This window comes from Eutrigla gurnardus, assembly GCF_963514095.1.
Source record: "Eutrigla gurnardus genome assembly, chromosome: 6".
Classification (NCBI taxonomy): Eukaryota; Metazoa; Chordata; class Actinopteri; order Perciformes; family Triglidae; genus Eutrigla; species Eutrigla gurnardus.
The window spans coordinates 13,425,109-13,453,077 of record NC_139920.1 but is presented as its reverse complement, the minus strand read 5'-3'; the positions used below and the strand labels follow the sequence as shown (position 1 = coordinate 13,453,077).

The following is a 27,969-nucleotide window of genomic DNA, read 5'->3' as shown; positions in this document are numbered from 1 at the left end:
AGTGGCCTGAGCAAGTCCAAATAGGTGACTGAACAGAAACAAAAGAGGTTTCCCTTCTCTTAAAGGTTCTTTAGGCAATACTTTCCTACAATCTCCTCATTTCCTCCATTCCTTTGTGGCTTATTATTTCATGCATTTGCTGAAGGTGTTCAGTAGCTGCATTGGCGCGTGAGCCTGACACATACTTACAGGTATTGTGACCATTCTTTCATGTAAGAGAAAGCGTGGTATTTCTATGGGGAGACGGAGGAGGAGGGCTATTAACAGACTGCAACTCGGTCTAATCCAAATAACTCCCCGACTAGCTGTGTCTCACCCACAGCTTCATTACAGCCCTGCTTTCATCAGCGCCTTTGTTCCTCTTTTTGATGAAACCCTGCAGCACAATGGGATAATAAAACAGCCTAGCGTTTTGTTTTCTATGTTCTGTTTTAAATACCACAGTACTCTGTCCTCACAGTGCTTTCCTCCTGAGTGTCCTCATGTGAGTGATCAGGTGTGTGTTTGTGCTCTGGAGAATAAAAGGTGTAAAACAGCTGCCCGCCTCTCACCACGGCTAACTGAACCAGGATGCTGCTACGGATGATGTGACTTGATCAGGCCTTTGACTGAGTGTGTGTTGGGCTACAGGTCATACTTGGTGAAACATGTTTATATCTGAAAAACCTCAATGGAAAACCTTGATTTTTATTTTAAAAAATGCTACATAAAATTACTTTTGAGGCATAAATAGAATAAAGTCATGTTTCAAAAAACAAAAAAAACATTTAGAATTCTTCCTCAGTCATTATGGCTGTATAACTCCAAATGCCTTGTGAGTTCAACTCAGCGCCACTGAACTGGAACAGATAATCAAATAAACAGAAAATCTAATTACATTCTGATTATATAACTGATCTTTTCAGGAGGGGGTTAACACTGAAAAACAGCTGGACCAGGGTCAAAGAAGGTAAAAGAATAAAACCTGTAAATCTAGACAAACTCTGCGTCACTCCTCTGCATCGGTTTCACACTGCAGTAAAACCTGGTTATGTCTCCTGTGGGAATCGAGCTTGATTGCGATAATTAAAAGATATGTCTTACAACCGGGAAACAAATTAGAAGTTTGGAGTTGGATGCTTTCGGCTACATTTCCTCTCATCACGGCTCAGCCGGCCTGTGTTGTGGAGACATAGATTCAGCTTGTACCCTCCTGCCTCAAAGGAACCTTCAGAGACAAAATGGTGAGACTCGCAGCTTTCAACTAGACGGATGGAACCAGAGTTACTTTACCGATGAACAACGGCACGGCCCAAAGCGGTAGAGAGGGCCGACAGTAAGATCCACACACAAACATACGGTGCTGATGGGTAGACATTCAGTCAGCGCACTCTTTGTACAAGATTCCTGATCATTATTAAATATTATTTACAATAATACGCTAGGTTACCATTAACCAAAGAATCGATAGTATTCATGTATATTATCCTATACATCTATAGTGTAGTTTGAGAATATTTACACAATAATTATGTGGATTTAAGAGAAGAGATGACACACAGTATATAAAACCATATTCAACTACTATGTCAAAATGGCTAGCCAAAGGTTTCTCTTTAGCCTAATTATCACTAAAGGCACAAACAAGGCCTTCGGCCTCATACACACCGGCGGACTGCTAACAGGCTAACAGAGTCAAGTAACACTGTTTCTACCAGACGATGGTGTTCGTTGTGCTTTTTTTTAAATGAACAAATAGTGCCTTGTATTGTATATTACCTGTGTTAGGTTATAAAGATGTTTAATCTGTGGTCACTAAGTGGCCCCAGCTGTAGGGCCTTTAATAAAAATACCTGTAGGTCTGAAACACTCAAGAATTGAACGAAGACTCAAACATTGTCCTTAGTGGTTATTAGGATAAGACTTACTCTGACCTCAAGTGTTTTCATCTATTCTTTCTTTTACTTCGACCCACCAGTTATTCTATTATTTTCGCCATTTTGCGTTCTCTCGTTATGCTCGAACCTCTAGCATGTCCTCGTCTTTCCCACTCTGTGGCCTGAACAAGCTCAAGATTGACTTGCAATTCATTTGCATTTGCCTGTACCCTGAGTCTGAAGAAGGTTGACCAGAGACAGTAAATATAAAAAAGGTTTAGGGACAAAATGTGATCTGATTTTATTCCCTTTTCTTTTACGTCACCATTCATTGTTTTCAATTCCTTCAATAGACTGAATTTCAAGAGAACTACCCAGATCAAATAAATCCATCAAATCCAATTAAAGCTTCATATGGTGGAGCATTACATCAAATATGAGGATTTGAGTGAACATGAAATTAATTGCAACAAAATCTTGAGGCCATTTGGGCTAATCCCTTCACTAAACATGCCCCTAAAACACGGGGTATTTTCTGATATCCTTCCCTTTGGTCTTTGTCTGTTCTGTCCCGCTCCCATCTCTGTCCTCTCTGTCCCCTCCCTCCCCTCTAGTTTGTCCTAGCTGTAGCCGAGGTTCTCCATCTCATGGCGGTATCTTAACTCTGACACTTTTGCTTTGTGCTGCTTGCTCTCCAGATGCTGCCTGAAGTCCGTCTCCTGCTCGGCTCCACAGTTGCACATGGAGCAGTAGAACTGTCCACTGGGAGTCACGCACATGGCCAGGTCTCTGGGGATGCGCTGCCTCGGTCTGGGGTTGTAGTACGGCCCTGAAGGGACCACGAGAGGGGAGGCACAAGTTAGTTCATTAATACCAGACAGCTGGAAGGACTTCAATGATGGACTGGCAAAAAAATCATCAAGGGTTTAGTGAACAAAGGGTCAGACAAAATCTAAGGTAGAGGATTACGATTTGATAAATATCCACGGTGCCCAGAGGATGAATCCTAGTGACCACAAGGTTTACATTTGTGGTTTTGAGCGAAATGTCTTAAAAACTATTGGATGGTTTAACATGACATCTGGAGGTTCAACCTGTGGTAACTATGATTTTCCTCAAGCAACCACCAAGTCAAACTATTAATATGTAATTTATTATCAATTATATACTAATTACATTCCCATCAGCCTCAGCTCTGCTTCGTTTTTAGTTCTAATTAGCAATCTTCGTTTAGCTTGCTACCATGCCTACGTGCAGCATCACAGAGCCAGAACCTGATATAAAGCTGATATGTCTGATAATATATGCAAGTCATCCTGCATTACAACTAGGTGGATTGTTGGAAAGTAGTTGTGCTCGTGTGTGTGTGTGTGTGTGTGTGTGTGTGTGTGTGTGTGTGTGTGTGTGTGTGTGTGTGTGTGTGTGTGTTACACAGCAGAAAGGAGAAGGAGATGGAGAGAGAGATAAAAAAAGACAGCGATAAGGCAACCGCAGGTGAGAGTGCAGCTATTTTGGGATTTCGTCCATCAAGAAAACTGATTATATCAGCACAATGCTGCGGCGTGTGTGGATGAAAGAGAGAGAGAGGAAGGGAATTGGATCTACTCTATGATTTATCTTGAGCTGAGGTGCTACTGTTCTGGTCTGTAGTAAGAAAGAGACATGGAGAACGGCTCTAAGACAGTTTGTTTGACGTTAGAGGCAAGTTTAATCTACTCTGTGTCTGTTTTCACACACACACACACACACACACACACACACACACACACACACACACACAGATCCTCTACAGCTTCTTCGGTTGATGGACTTCGTGGCGGCATTCAAAACTGACTGCTCGGATTAGATAACAAAATAAATCCTGAGCAGCTACAGGCCAAAGAGTTGTGCAGTTGCCCACCATGCTGCAGAGTATTAACGTGCTGGATTCTGCAGATGCCATTGCATTGAGATTACTGTGTGTGTCAACAGGACGTAAATTCTCTTTGAAGATAATCCAAAGAAGCAACCAGAACAAAGGAATAGTTGATTTGCGGTTGCTTCTCTAACCTAACTCTTTATATATAGCGTAGGTATGTCGTATTTTCTGATGATATGATGATTGAAACGGGTGAGTTCAGCTCTGATTCGTGATGTATAGCTCATAAGGGACGTCGTCTCACACACACTGTTGAGTCAATATGTTGTACTGACACATACAAATACTTTAGCTTATCTTTATTGTTGACATTTTAAAACGTCCATTTAACAATTAAGCATAAGTGTATATTTAGGTCCATGTCAGTGAGTGTCTCTTTTTATTCATTGTTATTATTTTACCTGGCATGGATGCAGGTAGCTGTGGGCTGCGGCGGTTTTTCACCAGTCTGTATTCACTGCCATCTTTCCTGTTTCTTCTCGGGGCTGTCTCACCGCTTCCCTCCCTGAAACACGTCAAAATCACGTAAAAAGGTGGGTAAGACACACTATCCTGCTATCTCTTTAGCTAATTTGGCTTGGCTGGTTTGGTCATTAACATTAACAAAGCCCAAATCAGCTATGTGTTTAACTTTAGTTAAGTATTTAGTATATTTGTATATAAAGTATAAAGCAAAGATATAACTTTATTGCTTAAATACATATGTTTTGCTGAGCTGCTCTTAATTTAGATGTGACTTTCAGGAGATTTGCCAGAAAGACCAAAATGAACACGAGGCCTCCATATGCTGCAGTTTCTACACTTAAACCTACATGTTGCTGGCGTTCTGTTGGGCCTCAGCGAGCCGTAGTTTCTTGGCGTGGTTCTTGCCCTGGTAGTGGGCCTGTGCAACTGCCACTGAACTGAAGGAGGCGTCACACAGCTTACAATAGTCATTCTCTGTGGCCAGGATGACCCGGGTCGCCCCTTTATACTGCGCCTGCACACGAAGCAGTGCAGTGTACGTGGTGAGAGGAGTGAGAAAGAGAAGAAACACATTTTCAGGTGGGAAGAAGATTTCCAACGGTAAAATATGCACTGATGAGAAGATGTTGAATCATGATCGAAATCACATGCTTGTCAAGGGTCGTATTATTTGTTTTGTTGCCTATGAATGTTCAGCCTTTAGGACTTATTAGGTAACTTTCAGCCATGCAAAATAACAAGGTAATTGTTAGGATTATATAAAACAAAGTTGCTGGTACCAAAGTGAACAACAATGAAAGAAACAGGAATAGCAGTAGTGCGTCAGCAACATACGTGTTGCAAACGTGTTACCAAACAGTGGATTATTGACACATTCAGCAGGTACGAAGCAACATTATCATACATGGAGTCGTGTTTCTGGCTGCACGGCAAACGTAAGTACAATCGTTTCACACTGTGTTTTGGGTCCAAACCAAATCCTGAAGGATAAAATGACCTTTTAGCTGCTTAATGTTCAGCAGCTACGTTGTCTTTCTGCTGTTTGGTGATGAACTACACTATGAGAGCAGTGAGAGTTATTGAAAACAGTAAAGTTGTGGGTCGGGCAGCTAAACGATGGGCTGATAACACTGGTGATGTTCTGTAAAGTCAAGGGGGGGCTGCTAACATTGTTTTCATATTAACACCTGATACATAAAAAATATAAGGTCTGAAAATGTATCATTACAATTAAATGTATTAGATATAATAGTTTGACTGCAGCTAAATTGTGTAGACAGTAAATGTTACAGCAGTGAGCGGTGACTGTGCAGTGCTTTACCACCTACTCAAGGGAAACTCTATCGGCAGATTGGCCACTTCAGCAGCAGTACGTCCACATCCTCTAAAACTGTAACATTAAGTAGGTTGGTCCTGAGTTTGGATCTGACCTGCCTGCCTGCGTCACTGTCGTTTGACCCAGAGCTGAGGGATGTCTGGCCAGCAGCCTCAAGGACTTCTGGGATCCTGATGGCTGGAGGCTGTTGACTCCCAGCATAGAAATTTCTTAACTTTTTACTGTGGTTTTTCCCCTAGAGAGACAGATATGAACGTTGTTATTAGGTATCTTATTATTTTACATGTGTGGTACATGGGTATTTGAACTGACCTGGTAGTGAGCCTGTGCCTGCTGAGCAGAGTTGAGGGTAACGTTGCAGAGTTTACAGTACAGTGGTTTACACAGTTCCCCCAAACCCAGAGAGTCTTCCTGCTCCTCCATCCCCAGCAGAGAGCCCTCATCCTGAGGCTGCTCGCTGGCTGGGGCTGCCTGGCCTGGGAGAGGACCAGGGATGAGGCAGGACATCGGGGCTTGGATGAGGGCTGGTCTTGGAGGCATTGGGAGCAGGTGTGAAGGGTCTGGGCCTGGAGCAGGAGGGGAGGACATGGGTCTGGGAGGGAGGGGGAATCGGCCGGCTCCAGGTGTCACTACAGGTGGGGGCACGAGTGCCTGAGCATGGTTAAGAGGTGGAGGCCCCAGTGATTGTATGAGGTCCATGTTAGGAGGCACTATTGATGTGTGATCTACATGTGGGGGACCCAAGGTGTGTGCCATTGGTGGAGGCCCCAGTGGCTGAGCTGGGGCCATTGGAGGGGGGCCTAAGCTGTGTGGTGGGGTAATGAGAGGATGTCTCAACGAGTGAGTAGCAGTCATGTGGGGGTGCCCTAATGTCTGGGTAGGGACCATAGTTGGGGGTCCGATTGCCTGAGCGGGGGTAAGGGGTGGTGGTCCGAGAGGCTGCATAGGCGCCATTGGTGGAGGTCCAAGGTGGTGCAGAGAGTCCATGTGGTGGAAAGGCTGCTGAGGATGGCTAAAGAGACTCAGAGGAGTCTTCAACATGGTCTCTGGGCCTGCAGACAGCAGAGGCACATATACATTATCAAAGATATTACAAATCAAAGATATTTCTTGCAAGGAAAAACTTGCATTTTCATCAGCCTCATCTGATCTTTGTCTTCAGTGTAATTTAGCAAATATTAGCATGCTAACACGATTAGGTGATTAAAAAATGATCAACATTGCACCTTTTAAACAACAGCATTTTAACATTGCCATTGTGAGTATGTTACCATGGCAATGCTACTATCAAGCTCAAAGGACCGCTGTGCCAAAGTACATCCTCACAGAGCCGTTGGCATGGCTGTAAACTCTCATTCTCATTATTCTGCATCTTGATCTGGATCTGCACCAAATAACACACTGGAGAATAGTTGGGCTTCATACAAGGATTAATTCTGCCAATGAAAAATATTTTCATCCAAAAATGTTGTGGACCAAATCTGGTAAAAAAAAAAGAAAAAGGGAAATGTGTAGGACAGCCAATGGAAAAATATTGCAATCAAATACGATGTGTTTGGGTTGACGTGGATATGATCTCTTCTGGCAGATTTGAAGAAAGAGCTTTATAAATGGCACCAGACAGACACTGGGATCATGTTGTTTATCTTTACACCAAATTGATTGACGAAATTGACTAAAGTACCCCAACATCATAACAAAGAAAATATAATTTCCTTGGCAAAAAATATAGATGTGATTTGCATCATATTAGCGTGCTAAGTGGATTCTGTCTATTGACAGATCATCATAACGGAGATTGAGAAGCAATTAGATTTTTAAAAATCCATCAACCAATGTACAGCAATTTTTTCCCTCTGAGCCCTGAGGCAGGGGAGATGTAAAGAGATGGGCGAATGGAAACACATTCTCGGACAGAGGAGCTTCATACTCCAGTGGGCATCAGAAAGATTAGGCTGAGCCTGCAGCGCCTGCAGTCATGCATACGGGACGTTACATCCACATGCCTGTGCACACAAACAAACGGAGACGGGGGCAACGGGAATCCTCAAGGAAGAGATCGGAAGAGATCACAGCCTGAAGTGTTACTGCTTGAATAGGCTGATGTGGTGTGTGTGTGTGTGTGTGTACATGCCTGGTTGGCATGAGTGTGTATGTATAAAGAAAACTAGAAATAAAGAGCATTACATTAGGGAATACGTGCTGTGCTTATTTGTGTCTCTGTGTTCGTTTGTGCCGCTCTAATGTTTCATTTCGTATAGTGTGTGTGTGTGTGTGTGTGTGTGTGTGTGTGTGTGTGTGTGTGTGTGTGTAGTACCCACATATATTGTCAGGTCAGTAATAGGCCAACAGCTGTGTCAAAACTCACTGTGCTGGAAGGTTTTATCTGGAATCCAATTGGACGCCCAAAGGCAGTGATTCATGGACTCAAAATAACATCCCGAGGTGTTTGTGTTTCCGACTGCTGTTCGCTGTCAGTCCGTCCAGTCAGTCTGGCTGCCTGTCTGTCACCTGGCCCCCCTGACCTCAGGAGAAAGGTATGCTGGACAAGGCACTGACCTATCATCCTGTAAACTGCAAGAGGTTCAGCGGGGCAGAGGGAGTTGCCTACACATTAATAAAGTCATATTTTGCAGTTGCATAAAAATAATGTCCGTTTCTCTCCTCATTGGCTTTGTGAGTGTTGTTTTAACATATCCTCCTCATGAGAGCGTTTTCATTTGCAACAGCGATTTGGGTTTGGCTGTTGTCACTGGCCAGCGACAGGAAAGCAGCTCCTCTGAACAGAACCGCAGGCTTTATTAACAGAAAATTAAAGAAAAGGATGCGTTAGACACACATCCTCGCAATGACAGCTTTAATACCAAAGATGGTTTTCTCTCCTTTTCTCCAGCTTCTTCATAGTCCAAAGACATGCAGGTTAATTGATGACTCTAAATTGCCCAAAGGTGTGGATGTGAGTGTGAGTGGTTGTCTGTCTGTCCAGGTTGTACCCTGGCTTCGCCCAATGTCAGTCGGGATCGGCTCCAAATCCCACAAATTGTGGATGGATTCACATTTTGCAGCGAATGAGACCAACATCTACTTGAATTAAACACCTCCTCAATGCTCAAACATCACTGTAACACCATCCAGATCCAGATCCGCCGATAATCGTGAACCTAATCAGCAGCAGCAGCCTCATGACAACCCTTCACCCCTGATTGAGTCGGCTGCAGAGCAGTCCGGAAACCTCACAGCAGCAGCAATTACAAGCGCAAACAGTGGCCGACCCTTTTTTGATTGATATCATCCATTAAGCAGTTGAGAGTAATTTGTGCTCCCACGAAATAGGTGACTCACTGTATATCAGTTACAGCTTGAAGATGTTGCTGTCAACTGTTTCCCCGACACTATACTTCCCCATGTCTTGGACTCCTGGTGATGCTGCCTCATGGAAAACTGCTCTGCTTTGTGATTTTATTTAGCCCTTTTTGTCCCTGACTCTGATCCGGGCCCACAAAGGTCTACAGAGCTCTAGCACGTACGCATGTTCACAGCATGGACTTTACTGCAAAACGTCTTGCAGAAGTGACTGCAGAAGGTTTTGCATTTGAGCTTTTGGATACAATCAACTTTGTGACTCAAAGTCCGGCTTATTCAGTGTTTATCTGAAGCAGAAAGCAGCTATTGATCGGTAGAAATTGTTCTCAAACTCAGCCGGAGTTGGAAAAAATAAACTGCAATGCAGGCTATTATAGTTCATCACTCGTCAGATTGTTTCAGTGATACAAGTTTGAACATTTCTTTTAGAAATAGACCGCAATTAAGAAAGACGACTGTCCTGTCGTCTGATAATATCATAGCCTCCGCTGAGAATCTCTAAATAGGCCATGTCTTCATTTTCTCTAGAGTTTCTTGCCATACTGTCTTGTGTCACATCAATTATGTAGCGATGAGAAGCACATGCCTCCTGAACTTAATTCATCTGCTTCGCTTGGCAACGGACGACACAGAAAGCAGCAAAGACAACACTGTACTTTACTGTCATTTACTTACTGTACCATTACAATGAAGCCTTCCACTCTTATATCTCAGCGGCACCAACGATATGAATGTATTCAATAAAAATCGACATAAAGTGAGTGGTGCACTTATTCAAAGCACACGTCCCTATGCATTAGAAGCTATCATTCCTCCTTACAGGCTTTTGGCTACTAATGAATTCCCATCACAAATCCAAAATTGCATATTTTGGCTTACAAACAGTCAGAAAACGAAAAGGAAGTGGTTTTCAATTGGTAATTAAAACAGAAAAAGGAAACAACATCCTCAGATTTGATTAATTTAATCCAGCAAATGTTTGGCCTTTTAACTTGTGGTGACATAATGATTGCTGGTTTATCAAAATTGTGATTTAAAAAATGTCCACTTCAATCAACTATGATTCAACACTATTCATATATATTTGACTTCCATTCAATCACAATAACTTCCGCTAACTTCAATCTGAGACTCCGAGCAGTCCATGCCATGATGATGATGGGCGGTTTAATGGCAGTAATATCTCCAGATAGATTGATCACTGTCATGTCACATGTCCCAATCTGGATCATCAATGTGGCTTCATTACCGTGATGACACATGCTGGCCCCTATAGTCCCTAAAAAACCCAACAGGGACGCCTGTGTTGGCAGCGACTGTGCAGGTGCAATGAAGTATCACTTGCTGTGTGAATTACCACATGTCACCATCATCTGTGCAGATCAAGCAGCAACGCAGTAAAGGCAGCAGCGACTCGGCTTCTGGCTCTGCATTCGCTCTGACAACCGCTTGATTGGTTGCCATACACGAGGGGTGAAAGTGAACATTGCATTCAGGCTATTTCACATTACATACAGATATCAGCTCAAACCTGGAGTCACCCTGGAGCTTTCCTACTGTGCAAAAGACCATTCGAGTATCTGCCTCAGATTTGGCATCGCATCCCTCCAAGCTAGACGGAAGGATGGCTTGTTCAGCCCCTCCACATGACATTATGATGATGACAGCAGCACCGGGGCAACCGCTTTCAACATCCACCCTCCTCATCCGCAGATGACTCTGGTTAGATTTTCTCCATGTCTGCACTATAGCGCATAAGACAGCTGACAGTCATGGGAGAGCTCCTGTGTTTGCAAGCCTCTCCTTACCTGGCAAACGGGCAAGGTAATGGCTGCTGTCACCGTAGTTGACAGGCGGCGAGGCGTAATTTCTGCAGTAGTTCGCACTCTGGTAGTACGCTGCATCCCCGTTCTTCAGCTGCAGCGCCATCATCGCAGTCACATCCCTTTGCCAACTTCTTCTCTCCAAAAAAAAAAAAAAAAAACGGGCGGTCAGGCAGGATGACGGTCCCTACCACACGCTCGCACGCCGAGGCTTTCACCGGAGGGGTGGCTAGGAAGAGGAGAGCCAAATGCAGAAAGCTGCGGTCGGCGGCAATTCGTGTTTAATGCGCGACACGGGCACACGATGCAATGTTTTGCTTTCACGTCACACGTCGAGAAAGATATCTTCACATTTTTTTAAAAGAGATTAAGACATAAGACCCGCCGAGTATCCCAGCGCCCCTCTCCATCTTGGTACAGTCCATTTCCGATGCCACCACTGCTGATTTGCATGGGTGGGAATCATGACACAGTGTATAAATATGTTACACCTCTGTGGTTGTATATTTGTGAGTCTCAAATCTGTAGGGGAAACAGCCAGGATGGTGTCAGATTTTGATTTTTTTTTTAAATATATATGGGCTAATAAAATATATTTAATGTAAGTAACAAGTATTCTTATTAGAATATAATAATAATAATAATAATAATAATAATAATAATAATAATAATAATACTAAGAAGGAGAAGAAGAAGAAAAATAACAACAATACTATTAAAGTTGTTGTTATTATTCTTATTATTCTTGAAAGTAGTAAATACTAACATATTTGATCATATCATTGCTTACTAAAGCATTATATTTCTTACTATTATTGTGAATTGAACCACAATATCAATTGAAAGCTCCCTGAAAGGGAAAAAAACCTATATGATACATATCCAGGTATTTTTATTGTTATACTGTGTGTATCTTTTCCACATTTGATATACTATTTGTCGCCGCTATATTTTTAATATTTTATTGCATTATTTTTTCATTATATATAGAGTACATACACTACAACTACATGAGTATGACTAAAAAGTCTTTGCACAACAGGATCCTGACACTTCACTTTCTCTTACTTTATTGTATTTATTTCATCTAATTTTCATATTTATCTTTCCATATCTTCCCTCCCCAGGGATCAATAATGTCTAATCTTCTTATGTCATCAAATGATGGGCTGCTTTGCTAAAGCAAGTAGGTGTGGCGCCCACAATGTTATGATTATGTGATCCTGTAATAACATCTGAATTAAACAAATGCTTTTGTGGTTTGAAGCAGAGGCGACTAACGTAATACATCACAGGGCTAAATCACACCCAGGTTCAGTGTGTGTGTGTGTGTGTGTGTGTGTGTGTGTGTGTGTGTGTGTGTGTGTGTGTGTGTGTGTGTGCGTGTGTGTGTTGTGTGTGTGTGTGTGTGTGTGTGTGTGTGTGTGTGTGTGTGTGTGTGTGTGTGTGTGTGTGTGCGCGTGTGTGTGTGTGTGTGTGTGTGTGTGTGTGTGTCAGAGGAAGGGAGGAGGGCCCCGGACAAACAGCGTGGCTGCAGAGTGCCGCAGCACTCCGGTCCACCAGCGGTTCAGCTGCTCCCACCTCCCTTCTCACTGGACATGTTGGACATATTTCTGTGACTGAACAACTCACAACCCACAGCACGAGAGGATTTATTGTCGCTGAGGAGTAGCGGGCACTGTCACGTACAGCTGACACAGAGGCTGACAGGCGGCGGATCATAGCGTGCTCTGCCCGGCGCCGGGTGCCACCATCCCGGCCGTAGGGGACCGGTGGGGCTGGCTAGGTGAAAGGCTAGCTAACTAGCATTAGCTGGGGGGGGGGGGGGGGGGGGAGCCTCTCAGACCAGCATCCTCAAACACTTCGCTGCGTTGACGCCGACCTAACAGGGTGAGCCATCATGCTGGACCAGTCATACTTAATCATTTTAATTGACAAATGGCTTGTGTTTAATTTTCGGAATATATTTACCCAAAAAGGGGGATGACAGGTTCAGTGTTAGCCGTTAGCTAACGTTAGTAAAGAAGAGAGCCAGCTGACTAACGTTAACCATTACAAAACTGGTTGACACTTCACTAAAACAGAGATGTGGTGAGCCGACACGCATAGAGTGGTTGTAAACTAGTTAATTTCACTGTTATCATGTATGTATAGTCATGTCATTATGTGCATCGTGAGCCCACCGTGCTGTCATCTCTGAGGTGTCATCCCAAAAGTTAGCCAGCCTGCTGCTAACCAGTGTGAAGCTGCTAGCTGTAGGTGCAGAGTGTGTGTGTGTGATGCTGTGTTTTAATTTCCTCTCCCAACACATTTTTCTGTGACAGCCCGAAGATGGATTGAACCATGAGAGGTGGAACTGTCCCATCATCAACATAGGAGGGCGTCTCTCTCAGGTATGCTTCACAAATTCCTCTCTTCTGTTGACACTCCACCAAAGACATTTTATATCTCATGTGTTCATCTTTTTTTTGTGTAACAAACAGTTGAAACACTAAAGGTTGTTTAATATACAAAATGAAATGAAAATCAATCAGGGTTTTGGTGTTTTCACAAACACCCACTCACCAAACCGTCTGTGAAACCACAATCATATCATGTGTCGTAGAGACCGAGCATATGTTTGATCTCGCCAACTTGATCTCGCCAATCTCGCTAGCCTTCGCAGCCAAACACTGCTTGTGCAGTTGTCTTTCAGTATTCAAAGCAAGTTTGCATCTAGGCCAATGTTTCCCCATTCCCCACATCCTGTGTTGTGAGGAAGCTTCCTCTTTTGTCCTAAAGTGCTTAGCTGCATCCTGATCAGGGTCACAGATCGCAGAGCGGCTCAGTGGGTGGTTGGTCTTTACTCAGGGTTTCTGTTTTAGGTTGTTTTTAATGCATATTCAATGCTACCTCTCTTTGTCATGACTAAACTTTAACTGGGTAGAAGATTTTCTGTCAGTCGGAGGATCAATGTCTGAATGTACATCCTGTATCATCCACGAATGCAAGGTTTAGGGGAAAAACTTGATACAGCATATTTTGCATGGAAACATTGTTTTTTACACAGACGTGAAGTAACAATCTTTTATTCATATTCTATATAAGTTACCCTTTTGGTAATAATTGTTTTTGGAGTCCACTAGATGGTCTGGAGTTTTTCTCCTGTGGTTATCAGGATTGGCAGGAAGTAGGACTGGGTATCGTCTGAAAAATATTCAATTACAAAACCACAAAAATACTTTTTTTGATGATTTGATGAAATGTAAATGGTCTGTCATTGTCAATGACAAGATTTATTAGACATAACACGTCGGCAACTGCAGAAGAATGTAAAATATGTCACTTTTAAAGCTGGTTGCTGATCGTCGTTTAAATCAATATAGGATATAAAAGGCTAAATTATTTAAACATCTGGCTCAGTGTGCAGTCCACATGAAATGCTTCGGGGCTACATTACATTGCTGGAGCCACCGAATATACTCGGTCCAACTCGACTACAACACCGAATCCGTTGGCACGTTAGCAAGTCATTCACTACCAAGCCTGTGTGGAAACGGTACCAATATTACGTTCACTTTGCTTGTCTTCCTCTACTCTGCTCTCTGTGTATCTGGAGAATCTTCACCACGCTCGGTTTAACACGGCAGCAGAGCATAATGACTGCCTGAAATGTTATAGGGAAAACACTGGACATACTTTGGATCGCATGTTAAAATGTTTCTGATGTTGCTTGTTGGTGAATGGATGTCTAGTTTTCTCCCTTTCTAAGGCAATGGTGCAGCTACCATAAAACACTGTAATTTGGCACAGTTTTTCGATACAGCATATGACCAACATAATTTGGTCAGTGTCTCATGGCACTGTTTAATGATACTCAGCCCAAGCAGGAATTTGGTCAACACGAATAAACTGAGTGAAAACGTATTCAATAAAACATGTTGACAAACTGCATAATTTGCATTTGAAAACATAATACATTGCAATATGTTATTGCAATACATAGCATATTGTTTAAAATAGCAAAAGATGGCATGACTTAAATACCTTGATAATATAATATTGGGGGCCACTGGTGATTCCCACCCTTTATAGATGAGCAGCACCTTTTCAATTTGCAGTTATAGTGGTGTAGTGGGTAGCACTGTCGCCTCACAACGAGAGGGTCCCGGGTTCGATTCCCGGGTCGGGTTCGGGTTCCTTCTGCATGTTCTCCCCGTGTAAGTGTGGGTTCTGTCTCTACATGTTGGCTGTGATAGACTGGCGTCCAGCTATTAGCCAATGACAGCTGGGATCGGCTCCACCCTGAATACAGGATAAGCGGTAGAAAATGGATTGGATTGGATGTAAACTTCAAGGCAGTCAGCTGTAAAGCTTGTTGCTATTTTGTAGCCATTCTTCTGACTCTAGCCCAGGAAAGGGATTTTAAACATGCTGACCAAGCACTGATAGACGTGGTTGCTTTTCCAAAGCAGGGAAACAGCTGTCCGTGTGTACAAGACCTGACCTATTTCAATAACTGGAAACATGTTAGATGTGGGTGGGAATCGGAAGCTGAAGTGCTCCAATGCCAGGAAGGAGATTTATACCAACCAGCATCAAGGGTATGCCCTATGGTGTCCTCCAAATTAGTCAAACAGTTCTAAAGTCTGCATGAGGGTCTTCCCAGGTGTTTTTACCTCTGTATCTGATCTAGGACCCAGGGACAATGTTGTTGGATGCCTAGACTTCTGGTATGTAGAGGATGTGAAAGTAATGATAAATATGATATGCAATATCTTGTGGGATCCTGATTATTTTATTGATAGATTATAATGCGATATAAAAAAGTAAAGGGTTTCACATCCCTGGCCACTTATCCTAATGTCAGGTTTATTATTAAGGTTTATTTTCTCTTAGAAAGGACCCATTACCCTTTGTTGAAAATATTAGATACCTTATTTAGTGTTCAATTCTAACAATAGTTCCTTGATCCATATTAGTTTAGCAGTAGTGGTAGAAGTAGTACTAGAAGAAGTAGTAGTGGTGGTGGTGTAGTTTAATGATTTGATCTTAAGGGGTCTTAACAGATTTAATAATGTCATCTACAGTTTAGTTTGTCTTTGTGTATTCCTATAAAAGTGCAGGCCATATTTTGATAAGGTTTTATACAGACCTAGCCAAACGAGGAAACGCTTAAACAAGTACATGCCAGGGCTATTTTGAAGCAGCCTGTTTTGTCTTTTACATTATTAGTACTGGCTATTTTTGCTCCAATTATGTTGTTGTATTTAAGGTGTAAAGCTTATATAACCTTGACAGCTGATATTAGAGTATATCGTCCACAATAGAAAGAACAATACTTAGGAAGAAGGGCAACTTAACACTAATGTAATTAATGAAAGATGGAAAATTACTTAGTGAACGATGATAATAAATAACTATTGGTTTTCTTCTCACCCTGATGCATTTTCAGTTGTTGTGATCATAAATTGGCTAAAGGTCAAATAAAGGCACTTTGTAATTTTCCTAAGAACCCACACAAACACATACTTTCCCATCCCAGTGTCACAATCTGTTGCTGTTGAGTCACTGTGTTTTTGTGTTGTGAGTGTTGGACATGAGCAATCTGTCTAAAATACGTGAGTCAATGTAGTCCCACGAGACCCTGATATTTCCCAGAACTCCATGACAGAGAACCGAATTAGCAAATGTTGACTGGCTTGACTTATCTTGGCTATTTTTTCTTTGTGAGAAAAAGTGTTAACAAATTAAAATGGAGAGCATCTTTCATTTTCCCACACCAGCCGTGGTGCAAGATTTGGCCCGGGGAGTGAAGAGGGGGGGGGGGGCACTGGCTCCTTCCCCACTTCCCATCTCCCTCCATCCAGTGTTCTATCTCAGACAAACCTTCCAACCCGGCCTTCATTTTGATCTCTACTACACCTGTAATGTTTTGTGACTGCATCTTGCATTGTTGCAACACTACTGCAGTGGTGTTATCTGTCCGCAAACTGAAATATTTAAACACTTACATACAGACTCACGAGGTGAAAACAGTGGACACGTGCCATGGACACTCTGCAGTTAGTCACCGTACTTGTTTTAGTCTTGTTTCTGGTTGACCGAACATTAGCTCAGTCACCACAGCTAAGTCACACCAGCAGGCAGGACTGCAGAGTCACCGAGCAGAACCGGTGACTCTCAGATTTGTTGTTGGCCTATAAAAAAAAAGTTGCCAGATCTAGAAAACTGTTATTAAATCTGCACAATGATGGTTGCCTATAATTAGGTCACTAAATTAATATATTTTTAATAGAATTGCTTGAGTTTTTGAAGTCACCAGGCACATAATCAGTAGTTCAGTTCAGTTTTCATGTGCACTCATTGGGTCACAAATGGACCTTTGAATCATGTGTCAGTCTGTCCACCCTGCTTCTAACTAAATTACTGTACAAGCAAGATTCTTGGTCTCAACAAGAGCATCAAGTGAAATCTTTTACATTAAGTATTACCACTTGGGCTTAAGCTGAACAGGCCTGTGCTTTACACAATTAGGGTAATATGCTTTTAGTCCGGGTGAATCAAAAAATGCCTGTTTAACCATTTTAGATTGCAGATCAACAATACACGTTGAAAAATCTAAATTTCTTTAAAATATGATGCATTACATTACATTACAGCTAGGACCAACAATTTCAAACAGTAATATAATGACATTCATCTTCAGAGCTAGAGACGGTTGTGAACTAATCTTTTGAACGATCAAATCAAACTCCTCCCAACCTTATATCCTGCCTGCCTATCCTGTTTTACTTGGAAATAGAGTCACGTTTCAAAATTGTTTTTGTCATGTTCTTAGTAGCAATGCATGCATTCATTACCAGTAAAGAAATACTTGGTCTTCAGCTTGACTTTAAAAGTGTTCTTATCTTTCAGGTGGTGCACTGCAGTTTAACTGTGTGACTGAGCTCACAAACAGAGAGAAAGATGCCTCCTCGGCCATCCTCAGGGGAGCTATGGGGCATCCACTTGATGCCCCCCAGGTACGGCCGACTGGATTCTATTGTTGATGCATTTCGTATTTTCTATTGTGTTGACATGCCTTGACAATTATCATACATGTATGTATGTATATATATATATATATATATATATATATATATATACATACATACATGTATGTATGTATGTATATATATATATATATATATATATATATATATATATGTATACACACACACACATTTATTATTGGGTATTTATACATTCTCGATAGTGTGAAATGCTCAAAAAGTGCAAAGTGAGTGAAAAGTAAATAGTTAAGTTAGTCATCAACATATTGTGATTATACTGAGTGTGTCTGCAGGATCCTGGTGGACTGCCTGCTTCCCAACGGGATGATTCTGACCCTGGAGTGTCTCCGTGAGGCCACACTCATCACCATCAAACACGAGTTGTTCAAGGAGGCCAGGAAATATCCCCTCCACCACCTCCTACAGGAGGAGACATCCTACATCTTTGTCAGCGTTACACAGGTAAGAACTCCACCTCAGTTTGAATTTCTGGTCGGCAGACGTGTCCGTTTCAAAGAATGCATATAATGGAAATCCTTTATTGAGAGTTTGATAGAAGGACCCCAGAAGGACAGCAATAATTTGTCTGGAGCTGCCAACGATGAAAGTACAAACAAATAGGTCTCTGGAACTTATCATATACTTTCATATCATATTCCTGGAAAATTTTAGGGAAACCCACACTTTGTTGTGAATGGAAGACTCACAAATATAAGAAGTTCACAATCTTGCTCGCCTCTCACACAAAACTGAGTGCATGTTTGCTTCCAAAATGCTTTAATGAGCTTAAAACACCATTGGACTTTTCCAAAACATCATCCTGCATGAAGGAAGACAACTCTCCATCGGTCTTCATGAAATTGATAGTTTCTGTTTTTTGTGCTGCCTGCAGGAAGCAGAGCGGGAGGAGTTCTATGATGAGACCCGGAGGCTATGTGACCTCCGACTCTTCCAGCCTTTTCTCAAGGTCATTGAACCAGTTGGCAACAGAGAGGAAAAGATCCTCAACAGAGAGATTGGTGAGAGGTTCTTCTTAGTTTTTGTGTTATTACTTTTGTTAGTTAAAACGTTCATTCATAATTATAATATATAGTTTTGGTAGTATTATAGTATTTGCTGTTAGTAATTAAATGAGGAAAGACAAAAGATGCAAAACAGTTTCTGTAAATTAATAAAAATTTTAAATTTGTGTCAGAATAATTTGAGCCCATCTGAGCTGTGTATATAGGTATATTATGAGATTGATTTTCTAAGCAGAAATTTTAAGTTTCTTAATCTGTTGTGAATTATTATTTTGCTTTACGACACTGTAGCAGATGGAGGAGGAACACATTTTTTTTTCTAAATGTCTAAACAGATCAATCTAGCCAAAGTAGCTTCGAAAAGACTGGGTGAAAAACCCTGTTTTACGTTCTATTCTCTCAGGTTTTGCCATTGGTATGCCTGTGTGTGAGTTTGACCTTGTGAAGGATCCCGAAGTTCAGGACTTCAGGAGAAACATCCTGAATGTTTGTAAAGACTCTGTGGAGCTGAGAGACGCCAGCGGGCCCCACAGTAGAGCGCTGTATGTTTACCCACCGAATGTAGAATCCACACAGGAACTTCCCAAACACATCTATAGCAAACTGGACAAAGGTAGGCAACAGCTTTAGTCTAATTTTCTGTGCATTTTCAAACTGGTTTCTAGGGGTGTCCTCGACTAAGAACTTACATTGTCCAATTTGTTTGGTCAAGTCTTGCCTATAGACGACTCAACATTGAATTGTCTATATCTTTTTTTTCTTTCTTTCTCATGGATCCCTCTCTATTTAAGCTTTATATATAAAAAATTGTAAAAACAACAACTGTGTGTGTGTGTGTGTGTGTGTGTGTGTGTGTGTGTGTGTGTGTGTGTGTGTGTGTGTGTGTGTGTGTGTGTGTGTGTGTGTGTGTGAGAATTCAGGCAGACGACAGGGAAGCACAGGGACAGTCAGCAGTTGTCAACAGCTGTTTCTATGAGCATCTCCCAGCAGATTTTAGAAAATCATTCAAAAATATATCTGGCTCTCTGATAGTGCTGCGTTCTTGGTGAGTTCTCCGATTAATAAATGTAGGCCAAATAGCCATGTGGTTATTTATGAATGATGAATGATCCTTCCACATTGTCCTGTCACTATGATGAATCAGGCAAATCAGACTCCATGGATCAAATCGTCATATAGTCAACTTATTTGTGTCACCCTTACCAGTGTCACAAAAAAAGGGGAAAATGAGGAATAGAAAATTATTATATGAACCAAAATAAATCAGGAGGACAACAGGGAGCAGGAAGTGACCCTTAATCGCTACTAGCCAGCCTTAACAATGGGTCGGAGTAATGAGCAGAACATTCAATGAATTGATTGAGGTGCTGCTATTGTGAAGGTTAATACAATGTTCTCAGACGTCAGAATAATTCAATATGTGGTTATTGTTTCCTGCTTGAGTGAAATTTGATTTATTGTTTCTTTTTTCTCAGCTTTCTTTTATTCTGTGTCTCTTTTGCAGGTCAGATTATTGTTGTGATTTGGGTTATTGTTTCTCCAAACAACGACAAACAAAAGTATACATTGAAGATCAACCATGACTGTGTGCCAGAACAGGTGGGGTGAATATGTACTAAAATGAAAAAGATAATAAATCAGTCATGAGCCACCCCAGTTGTTAAATTCATCGCTTCAGCCTTTTCTAATGTAGGCTGTCTGCATGTATCTTGTCCTAAAGGTGATTGCAGAGGCCATTCGTAAGAAGACGCGCAGCATGCTGTTGTCCCCAGAGCAGCTAAAGATGTGTGTTCAGGAATATCAGGGTAAATACATCCTCAAAGTCTGTGGCTGTGATGAGTACCTGCTGGAAAAGTACCCCATCAGTCAGTATAAGGTAAGAGTCAACAGTCTTCAAAGATAGACTTCATAAATACAAGAACACATTCAAGTTGTGACAAAATGTGTGCTTTTTGAAAGAGAATATGTTTATAACATCGCTGGCTTACATGAATGAAGAGTTGGAACAATTTAGTTTAATGGCTCATAAAAAAAAAAATTAGCAGTCATAGTTGGGGCAGTTTGCAAAGAAATTAGGCTGATCCAGATTTGTTTTTTATCAATCTGTATCAGCCGAAGCCTGATACAATTCAGATGCTTTATTTGCTAGAACCATTGTGGATCAAAACCACGCTACCAGTAATTTACCACTGGAACCATCTCCTCATGCACAGCAGTGTGAGCCCGTGCTCCGACTTCATGTGAGCCAAATCAGGGTAGATGATGCACAAAGTCTCACTGTTTCCTCTCCAGGCACTCGACAGCTGCTGGAAAATGATCAATTGATGTCACTGGTTACACTTACACACCCTGTAACTCTAGCAGCACCCTGTAACTCTGCATACTTTCGTTCCAACCGTCCTCCTTTGCGTCATTCCTCCCTCTGTCTCTCTCCTTCTAGTATATCCGTAGTTGCATCATGCTGGGCAGGCTGCCTAACCTGATGCTGATGGCAAAGGACAGCCTATACACTCAGTTGCCTACAGATAACTTTGTCATGCCGTCATACTCTCGACGCATCTCCACGGCAACATCCTACATGAATGGCGAGGCAGCTGCCAAGTCGCTGTGGACCATCAACGGGACCCTGCGAATACGAATCCTCTGTGCCACCTATGTTAACGTCAATATACGGGACATAGACAAGGTGGGACACGCAATGCTTATAGGAATATGTGTCAATTAAACAACAGATCCCTGATTCTAACGCTCTTCTTGGAAAGGAGCAGACTAAAATTGTCAGAAGAATTCTGTTTTAGTGCTAAAAAGAAAAATTGTGTAAATTGCTATTTTTCTTCAAGATTTTTTTTTTTTTTTTTTTTTGAGCAATATCTGTTATTTCAGCTGTTCACAGTATCCCATCTTCCAACTCTCTCACTTCCTGTGGAAACAGAGCAGTCGGAGTCCAGGTCTCATATGAACAGACTTTTATGAAAGAAGTTCTGGTAGCTTATGTTGGTGTGCTTTCTTGAAACATTTGTGTCATTTATAAATCTTGCAGTTGTGCCCCTTAAGTATAATGATCTTTAACATGCCAACTGTTAATGGGGTTAATGGTGTACTTCTGAGATAAGTTCGTTAGAAATATTACAGTGATGATATATCACATCCTGTATGAATGTTATTTTCCTTGTTGAGTTGTGCTCCTGTTTTATATGAATAGATATACGTGAGAACGGGCATTTACCATGGAGGTGAACAGATGTGTGACAATGTCAACACACAGAGAGTACCCTGCTCTAACCCCAGGTAATTGTCCACTCTGCATCACAATACCTTTCAATTCAGTACATTTGGACCTTTTAATGCAGGACTCAACAATGTTATCGGTTAATTTAATAAAATGCAATAATTCAAGTATGGCACCCAATAATGGAAAAATGAATACTTTAAATCGCTTTCTTTTTTGAACTGAAACTGTGTTTTAGGCAGTTAACTAAGTTAGCTAATTAACTTAAAGCAGTCTACGGCAGCAGGGTAACATTAACAGTTTAGTGCTGGCTCGTAACACTAAACTGCTGTATTACGTTACTCTTAAAGTCTGGGCCACTCTTCTCACGTCTGGAGAGGTAAATGGAAGGTATTTTTATTATCCAGGCCTGATGGAACAGACTTATTTATATAATTTTGGCATTTAGGAATCTAATGCTATGAGTCACTTTCTTAATTTTGTTGCTGAAATTATAGGCTCAACTCTGTGTGATAGCATCAAACGGTGTCTGAGAATTCAGGATTTCTATCATTGTTGAGATTGTTTCTGTTTCTTTTTGTAGGCCTCAGTCTCATAAATGATCTCTATGTATCGTTTATTATTTATCTACAGGTGGAATGAGTGGCTCACCTACGACATGTACATCCCAGACATACCACGCGCTGCCAGACTCTGCCTTTCCATCTGCTCCGTCAAGGGCAGGAAAGGGGCCAAGGAGGTAGGATGGAAAGGAGCGAAGGAAATGACTCCACAATGCAACTTAAATTTGCAGGAAGTGGACATGCAAAAACAGGAAGTGTCTCACTGGGCCATTGGGATATCAATGTTCTATTTTTAACTGTTAGGAATAATTATGGCAACGTGAAATAATGCCACAGTGAAATGGCATTTATTAATTTAAAACAGGCAAAACAACCATAACAGGCCATGACAAACCATGTTAGCCAAAGGAAACTAACACATGATCAAACGAATAACAATAGCAGCATTAGTGCTGCAGTCATCACAGCCTAAAGATAGCACAGAGCAGATGACCTCCATGTGTCTAAATCTTTTATTTAAGACTGCAGTGCTAAGCCATCCTGGGAGACCATATATAGGTACTGCTTGTATATGTGTATATGTGTGTGTCTGTGTGGCATGTGCTGGTATTGGTATATCAGCCTACCCTACTCTATGTGTCAGCCTGTCGGAGTGTACGTGTCCAAAGTGAATGGGACCTGTGGTATCATCTTTGGCTCTGTTTAATTACTAATCAGCCATGGGCCCTGTGGTGGCAGAAAACATCAGCAGAAACACAATCAGCACAAGAGACTTTTCCATTCATAGGATATGCTTCGCTTGTACAAGCTAAGTGTGAAATGGGCTTATTGTTCTCAATCAAACTCATATCAAAGTATTTAGACTAAAGATGTTGACAAAGAAAAAATGGAATACTCGGATAATGCAAAATCAAATTTGCTTTATATATTAAATGTATAATGTATAAAAGCAGGATGCATTTGATGTCATCTGTTGAGAAGCTACTGGGTTGTCCTTCCATCTCTCTCTGATGGAAAAGCTGTAGGAGAGGCGTGAGTGTGCATGTGTATCAATGAATGCCAGACATGGATATTGTAACGGACACCTGGGGTGAGCCCTGTCCCGTACCACAGCGTGCTAGACTGAGGTCAGGTTAGCGGATGCTCTTTCAAGCTCCACCTGAATGAAAGATAAACACTCCTCTGCAGCAGTCTTTTGTTCCAGTACTTACTATAAATAGGTACAATTTGACTGGCTGTCTGCATGTAACTCTATCTGCCTCGCCATGTCGCCCTTTGTCACCTGGTGCCATCGCTGCCCTTTAGTGAAAACTCAATCTGGAGATCACGATGTTATCTTTAACATTTCCTCAGCCAACTCAGTCTTTGTGAAGACGTACTTGGTCATTTTAGTAGAAGAAGAACTGCAATTTAATGATTGTTTGATGACCTTTACACTGAAAGATGAAACGAACCAAGACCATTCACTGTCCCTTTTGCCATAATAATAAAATATGTTATAATGAAGTGCTCATAAAAAGGGACCAGTTCAGATCATTTAATTTTATACCAGTACTATAGCTAATAATAGACTGTGCTGCAGCACCAGGAGACGGGGGGACACATTTCATGGCTTACCTACTTAACTTTTCGGGGTGAATGAGTAAATATAGGCATGATCCTAGCTGTTACTGTAACTTGGATTATTCTTAAACCTTAAAAATATTTAAAATGAATTAGAAGAGTCACCAACATCATTATAACCCACTTCCTGTATACTTGTAAGACCCTTTAGAATGTTTTTGAATCCTGAGGAAACTAATGTAACCTGCATCCACCAAAAGACATCTCTGTCTAACCAAAAATGAATTGTAACCTATCGGATAGGGTGGAAAAACCCCTGCACCCCTTTAATTGGTCCAGTCAATCATGGGGAAACACTTGGAATGAGTCTGACTGTACTGAGCAGACCAGTACCTACTTCTCTTTCTCCCTTTAGGAGCACTGTCCACTAGCTTGGGGTAACATCAACTTGTTTGACTATACTCACACTCTGGTGGCGAACAAGATGGCTCTGAACCTCTGGCCTGTCCCTCATGGCCTTGAAGACCTCCTCAACCCCATAGGAGTCACCGGATCCAACCCTAATAAGGTATTCAAATCCAGCATCTTGCCTCCAAATTATTGTTTACGCATTCTTTTGCACTGTACACACTCCATGTCATGTGAGGACTCGCTGTGCCAGAAATGGTGAACAAATTGCTGTGCCAGTAACACGTTTCCAAATATTTAAAAAGGCTCAGGATGGAGTCCGAGACTTGAGATTTTCATTGCCAACAAACTATTTGTGCATAATAATGAAACAATTACTTCAATTGAGAGTTTTACTGTTGAGTGAGAAACACAATGTGATGATAATCCTTCAATCTCTGTTGTCCAGGAAACCCCTTGTCTGGAGCTGGAGTTCGACCACTTCAGTAGTTCAGTCAAATACCCAGAGATGAATGCAGTCGAGGATCATGCAAACTGGACCATCTCGAGGGAACTGGGGTTCAACTACAACCTCTCTGGACAGGTAGCACCATTCAAACCAGCCACAAACATATTGTTTTGAAACTACAAACATCTCAAAGACCAGTAGGGAGCTGCAGGTGGGACGCTGCATAAGCATAACATGCCTGGGTCATACAGAGCAGCAGGAGGAGCACACGGAATTAAACCATAATTAATACTTATGGTATTAATGGTATTGACGAAACAAATTAATTCAAAATGATTGTACTGATGGCAGACATGTTAGTGTGCAGTTATGATATAAAGACAAAGACAGCATTGAGAAAAAATGTACCTTAATATTCTCAGCTCAGTAACAGCTCAAATACACTATTTAAAACAAAAATATTGCGTGTATAGAGTTGCTAAGAGAGGATGAGATAAGTTATTAATGAAGGTGTTTCAATTTCACTGCTCATTACACCCCTTTGTAGTTGTAGACATTGATTCATGAGGCTCTAGTGTGAGTGGTGGTGGTGTCCTTGTTGAAGGCATTGCATGTAAAGACCAGTCTACTTAATTATTTGTGATGGTAGTGTGTTATTAATGTGAACAGATATGGATGTGTTGTGTAGACATCACTTGGACTATAGTGGGCTGTTTTAAAATTGTGTGTGTGTGTGTATATACTGTATGTGAGGCTCCCCTTTAGTGAAAAGTGATTACATTAAACATTATTGGCAGCACAACATGTGCCAATTAAAAGGTTTAATATATAGTTAAATGTCATTGAATAGATTGCTTTTTCCAGTTTATTTCCATTTTTTTCTTAAAACATTTTGATATCAGTAAATTTGGGCCAATAAGTGGTTCGGTAATTGTGGTTTAATTTTCATGTGATCAGTGACTTTGTGAACTCGTGTGAACTCGTGTGACTCAGTCCTGCCACTGTAGGTGATTCTGCCATGTTAGAGGATGTGAACAGTGTTAATTTATTCATGATGTCAAATGAGAGCAGCGCCAAACTCAATATGTCATTTGATGATGATATCATGCAGCTTGCTCCTGACCAGTAAATAATTAAAATTGAAACTAGCATCGTATTTATAATCAAACTTATTTTTTTGCATGATTGGGCAACGGACAATTTTTCTACACATTTTCTGCTCTTGGCCAAAATAAAGATGCTCATATTCAGGATTTGAGGGCATAATCAGGATCATAGTCATACTGGTTCTGTTGCCTGACAACATTGTAAACTAATCCTGAATTTGGCTGTGTTAAATCAGTGACGACCAAAGACATGCAGGATGGGGATAGGTTCATTGATGACTCTAAATTGCCCGTAGGTATGAATGTGAGTGTGATGGTTGTCTCTACATGTCGGCCCTGTGATAGACTGGCGTCCTGTCCAGGGTGTACCCTGCCTTCACCCAATGTCAGCTGGGATCGGCTCCAGCCCCCCCGCGACCCTGAATACAGGATAAGCATTAAACGATGGATAAAACAGTGACTGTGATGAAAGAGAGCAGGACAGGATATAACCAGAGCAGGGTCTTCCTCCCTCCATCATTCACTTTTCTCCTCCTCTTACTTACTACTTTTGCTGTGTGTATTTGTGAAGATTAAGCCAGAAAACCAAAAAGGAAATTCATCATTTTAGAATTAATTAATTCAAAATTATTGCGATCAAAATAAAGGCATTAAATGCATTCACAGAGAAATTTCACACTACAAAGACACAAGCTGCTCTGGAAAAAAAATGACCTGATGATGATTTGAAACGTCATGATCACCACTTCTCTAGTGATGACTTTTCATGTGATTCACCTCTCCCAGTTGTCCTGATAAAGAAACATAATTACTATGTGAAGGAAATCTCCTGTTATCCATGTTTAGGATACATTGTGCACTGATTAATAACTGGGTAAACTTTTGACCAGAACTGGTTGATTTAAAAAAGATTTTAGTACAAGAGTAGAATCTATATTATTTTAATGTGGGATATTGTAACAGGTTCCTCAGTGTGGTCATTAAATAATTCCTTTATCTGTAACTTGAGTTGTTTGAGAAGCTTCCCTAACACTAATTGGTCTTAATGGATTACAGTTGTATTCCAAGCTGTCTTTGTTTCTCATCATGACTGCATGGCTGAATATCCAGACAGACACATATTTGTTAGATTTCTGGTATGAGGATACTGTCAGGTAAGAAATAAAAATAACACAACGAAGCTGCCAGTTAATGTAACTAATTATGATAAAAGAGGTTAATAATAATAACATCTGTTTTACTGTATTCCTCTTATTAAAGACTAAATGTGGGGAGAGATCAGGGTCTTGTCTAGTACCTTGGAAAATATGACAACCAACAGGTTAATTATTATCACTAAGCTAATGTAATAAAGCTGTTTTTAAAGTGTTTTTTTACGGATGTGTTTCAGAGCAACCGGTCGGCCAGAGATCATGCCCTGACAGAGAACGACACTGAACAGATGAGACAGCTGAGTAACAGAGACCCTCTTTCAGAAATCACTGAGCAAGAGAAAGATTTCCTCTGGAGACACAGGTAACCTCCCAGCCAGCAGATATGACCACTACTTCAGACTATGTGGCTGTTTGTTAAACCACATTAACTACAGGTTTATTCTTGCAGGCTGATGGCTGAAACATTTCTTTCTTTATCTTTTGTTTTTAACCTTTTATCCCAAACATACATTTTGTTTAAAAATGCTAAAATACATCCAAATTATACATACTGCATACTCTTCATTTGAATTCATGTGGTAACACAATTTAATTTTAATTTCGGATTGCAAAATGATGTCCTTTCTCTTTCTGTATCAGGCACTACTGCATGAACATCCCTGAAATCCTTCCTAAGATCCT

The 27,969-nt window shown here is 41.2% G+C and overlaps 2 protein-coding genes across 2 annotated transcripts in view; one reads left to right on the top strand and one right to left on the bottom strand.

Annotated features, from left to right (window-relative positions):
• Positions 1-60: 60 nt before the first annotated feature.
• On the bottom strand, positions 61-10,936 carry zmat3 (zinc finger, matrin-type 3). Its single transcript, XM_084011485.1, has 6 exons — positions 10,747-10,936; positions 5,888-6,627; positions 5,670-5,810; positions 4,587-4,753; positions 4,176-4,279; positions 61-2,685 (listed from the first exon to the last, which is right to left on the bottom strand). The coding sequence occupies exons 1-6, from the start codon at positions 10,868-10,870 to the stop codon at positions 2,477-2,479; spliced, it is 1,485 nt and encodes a 494-aa protein (XP_083867611.1). The 5' UTR covers positions 10,871-10,936; the 3' UTR covers positions 61-2,476.
• Positions 10,937-12,599: 1,663 nt separating this feature from the next.
• LOC311014946 (phosphatidylinositol 4,5-bisphosphate 3-kinase catalytic subunit alpha isoform-like) overlaps positions 12,600-27,969 on the top strand; it is a 22,859-nt gene continuing 7,489 nt past the window's right edge. The window contains exons 1-15 of the mRNA XM_084011908.1: positions 12,600-12,651; positions 13,086-13,154; positions 17,659-17,765; positions 18,089-18,257; positions 18,688-18,814; positions 19,221-19,430; positions 20,322-20,416; positions 20,538-20,693; positions 21,258-21,503; positions 22,020-22,105; positions 22,680-22,785; positions 24,588-24,740; positions 25,029-25,163; positions 27,525-27,649; positions 27,928-27,969. The exon at positions 27,928-27,969 is cut by the window's right edge and continues 40 nt beyond it. Coding sequence (XP_083868034.1) covers positions 17,710-17,765; positions 18,089-18,257; positions 18,688-18,814; positions 19,221-19,430; positions 20,322-20,416; positions 20,538-20,693; positions 21,258-21,503; positions 22,020-22,105; positions 22,680-22,785; positions 24,588-24,740; positions 25,029-25,163; positions 27,525-27,649; positions 27,928-27,969 — 1,706 coding nt within the window. The 5' untranslated portion in view covers positions 12,600-12,651; positions 13,086-13,154; positions 17,659-17,709. The remainder of the gene's footprint in view (positions 12,652-13,085; positions 13,155-17,658; positions 17,766-18,088; positions 18,258-18,687; positions 18,815-19,220; positions 19,431-20,321; positions 20,417-20,537; positions 20,694-21,257; positions 21,504-22,019; positions 22,106-22,679; positions 22,786-24,587; positions 24,741-25,028; positions 25,164-27,524; positions 27,650-27,927) is intronic.

Coding starts and splice junctions, on each gene's coding strand:
- zmat3 (XM_084011485.1), bottom strand. CDS start 10,870: ATGATGGCGCTGCAGCTGAAGAACGGGGATGCAGCGTACTACCAGAGT. Junction 5,811..5,887: donor AGGCACAGGCTCACTACCAG/GTCAGTTCAAAT, acceptor CTGTCTCTCTAG/GGGAAAAACCACAGTAAAAA. Junction 4,280..4,586: donor CAACAGAACGCCAGCAACAT/GTAGGTTTAAGT, acceptor GACGTGTTTCAG/GGAGGGAAGCGGTGAGACAG.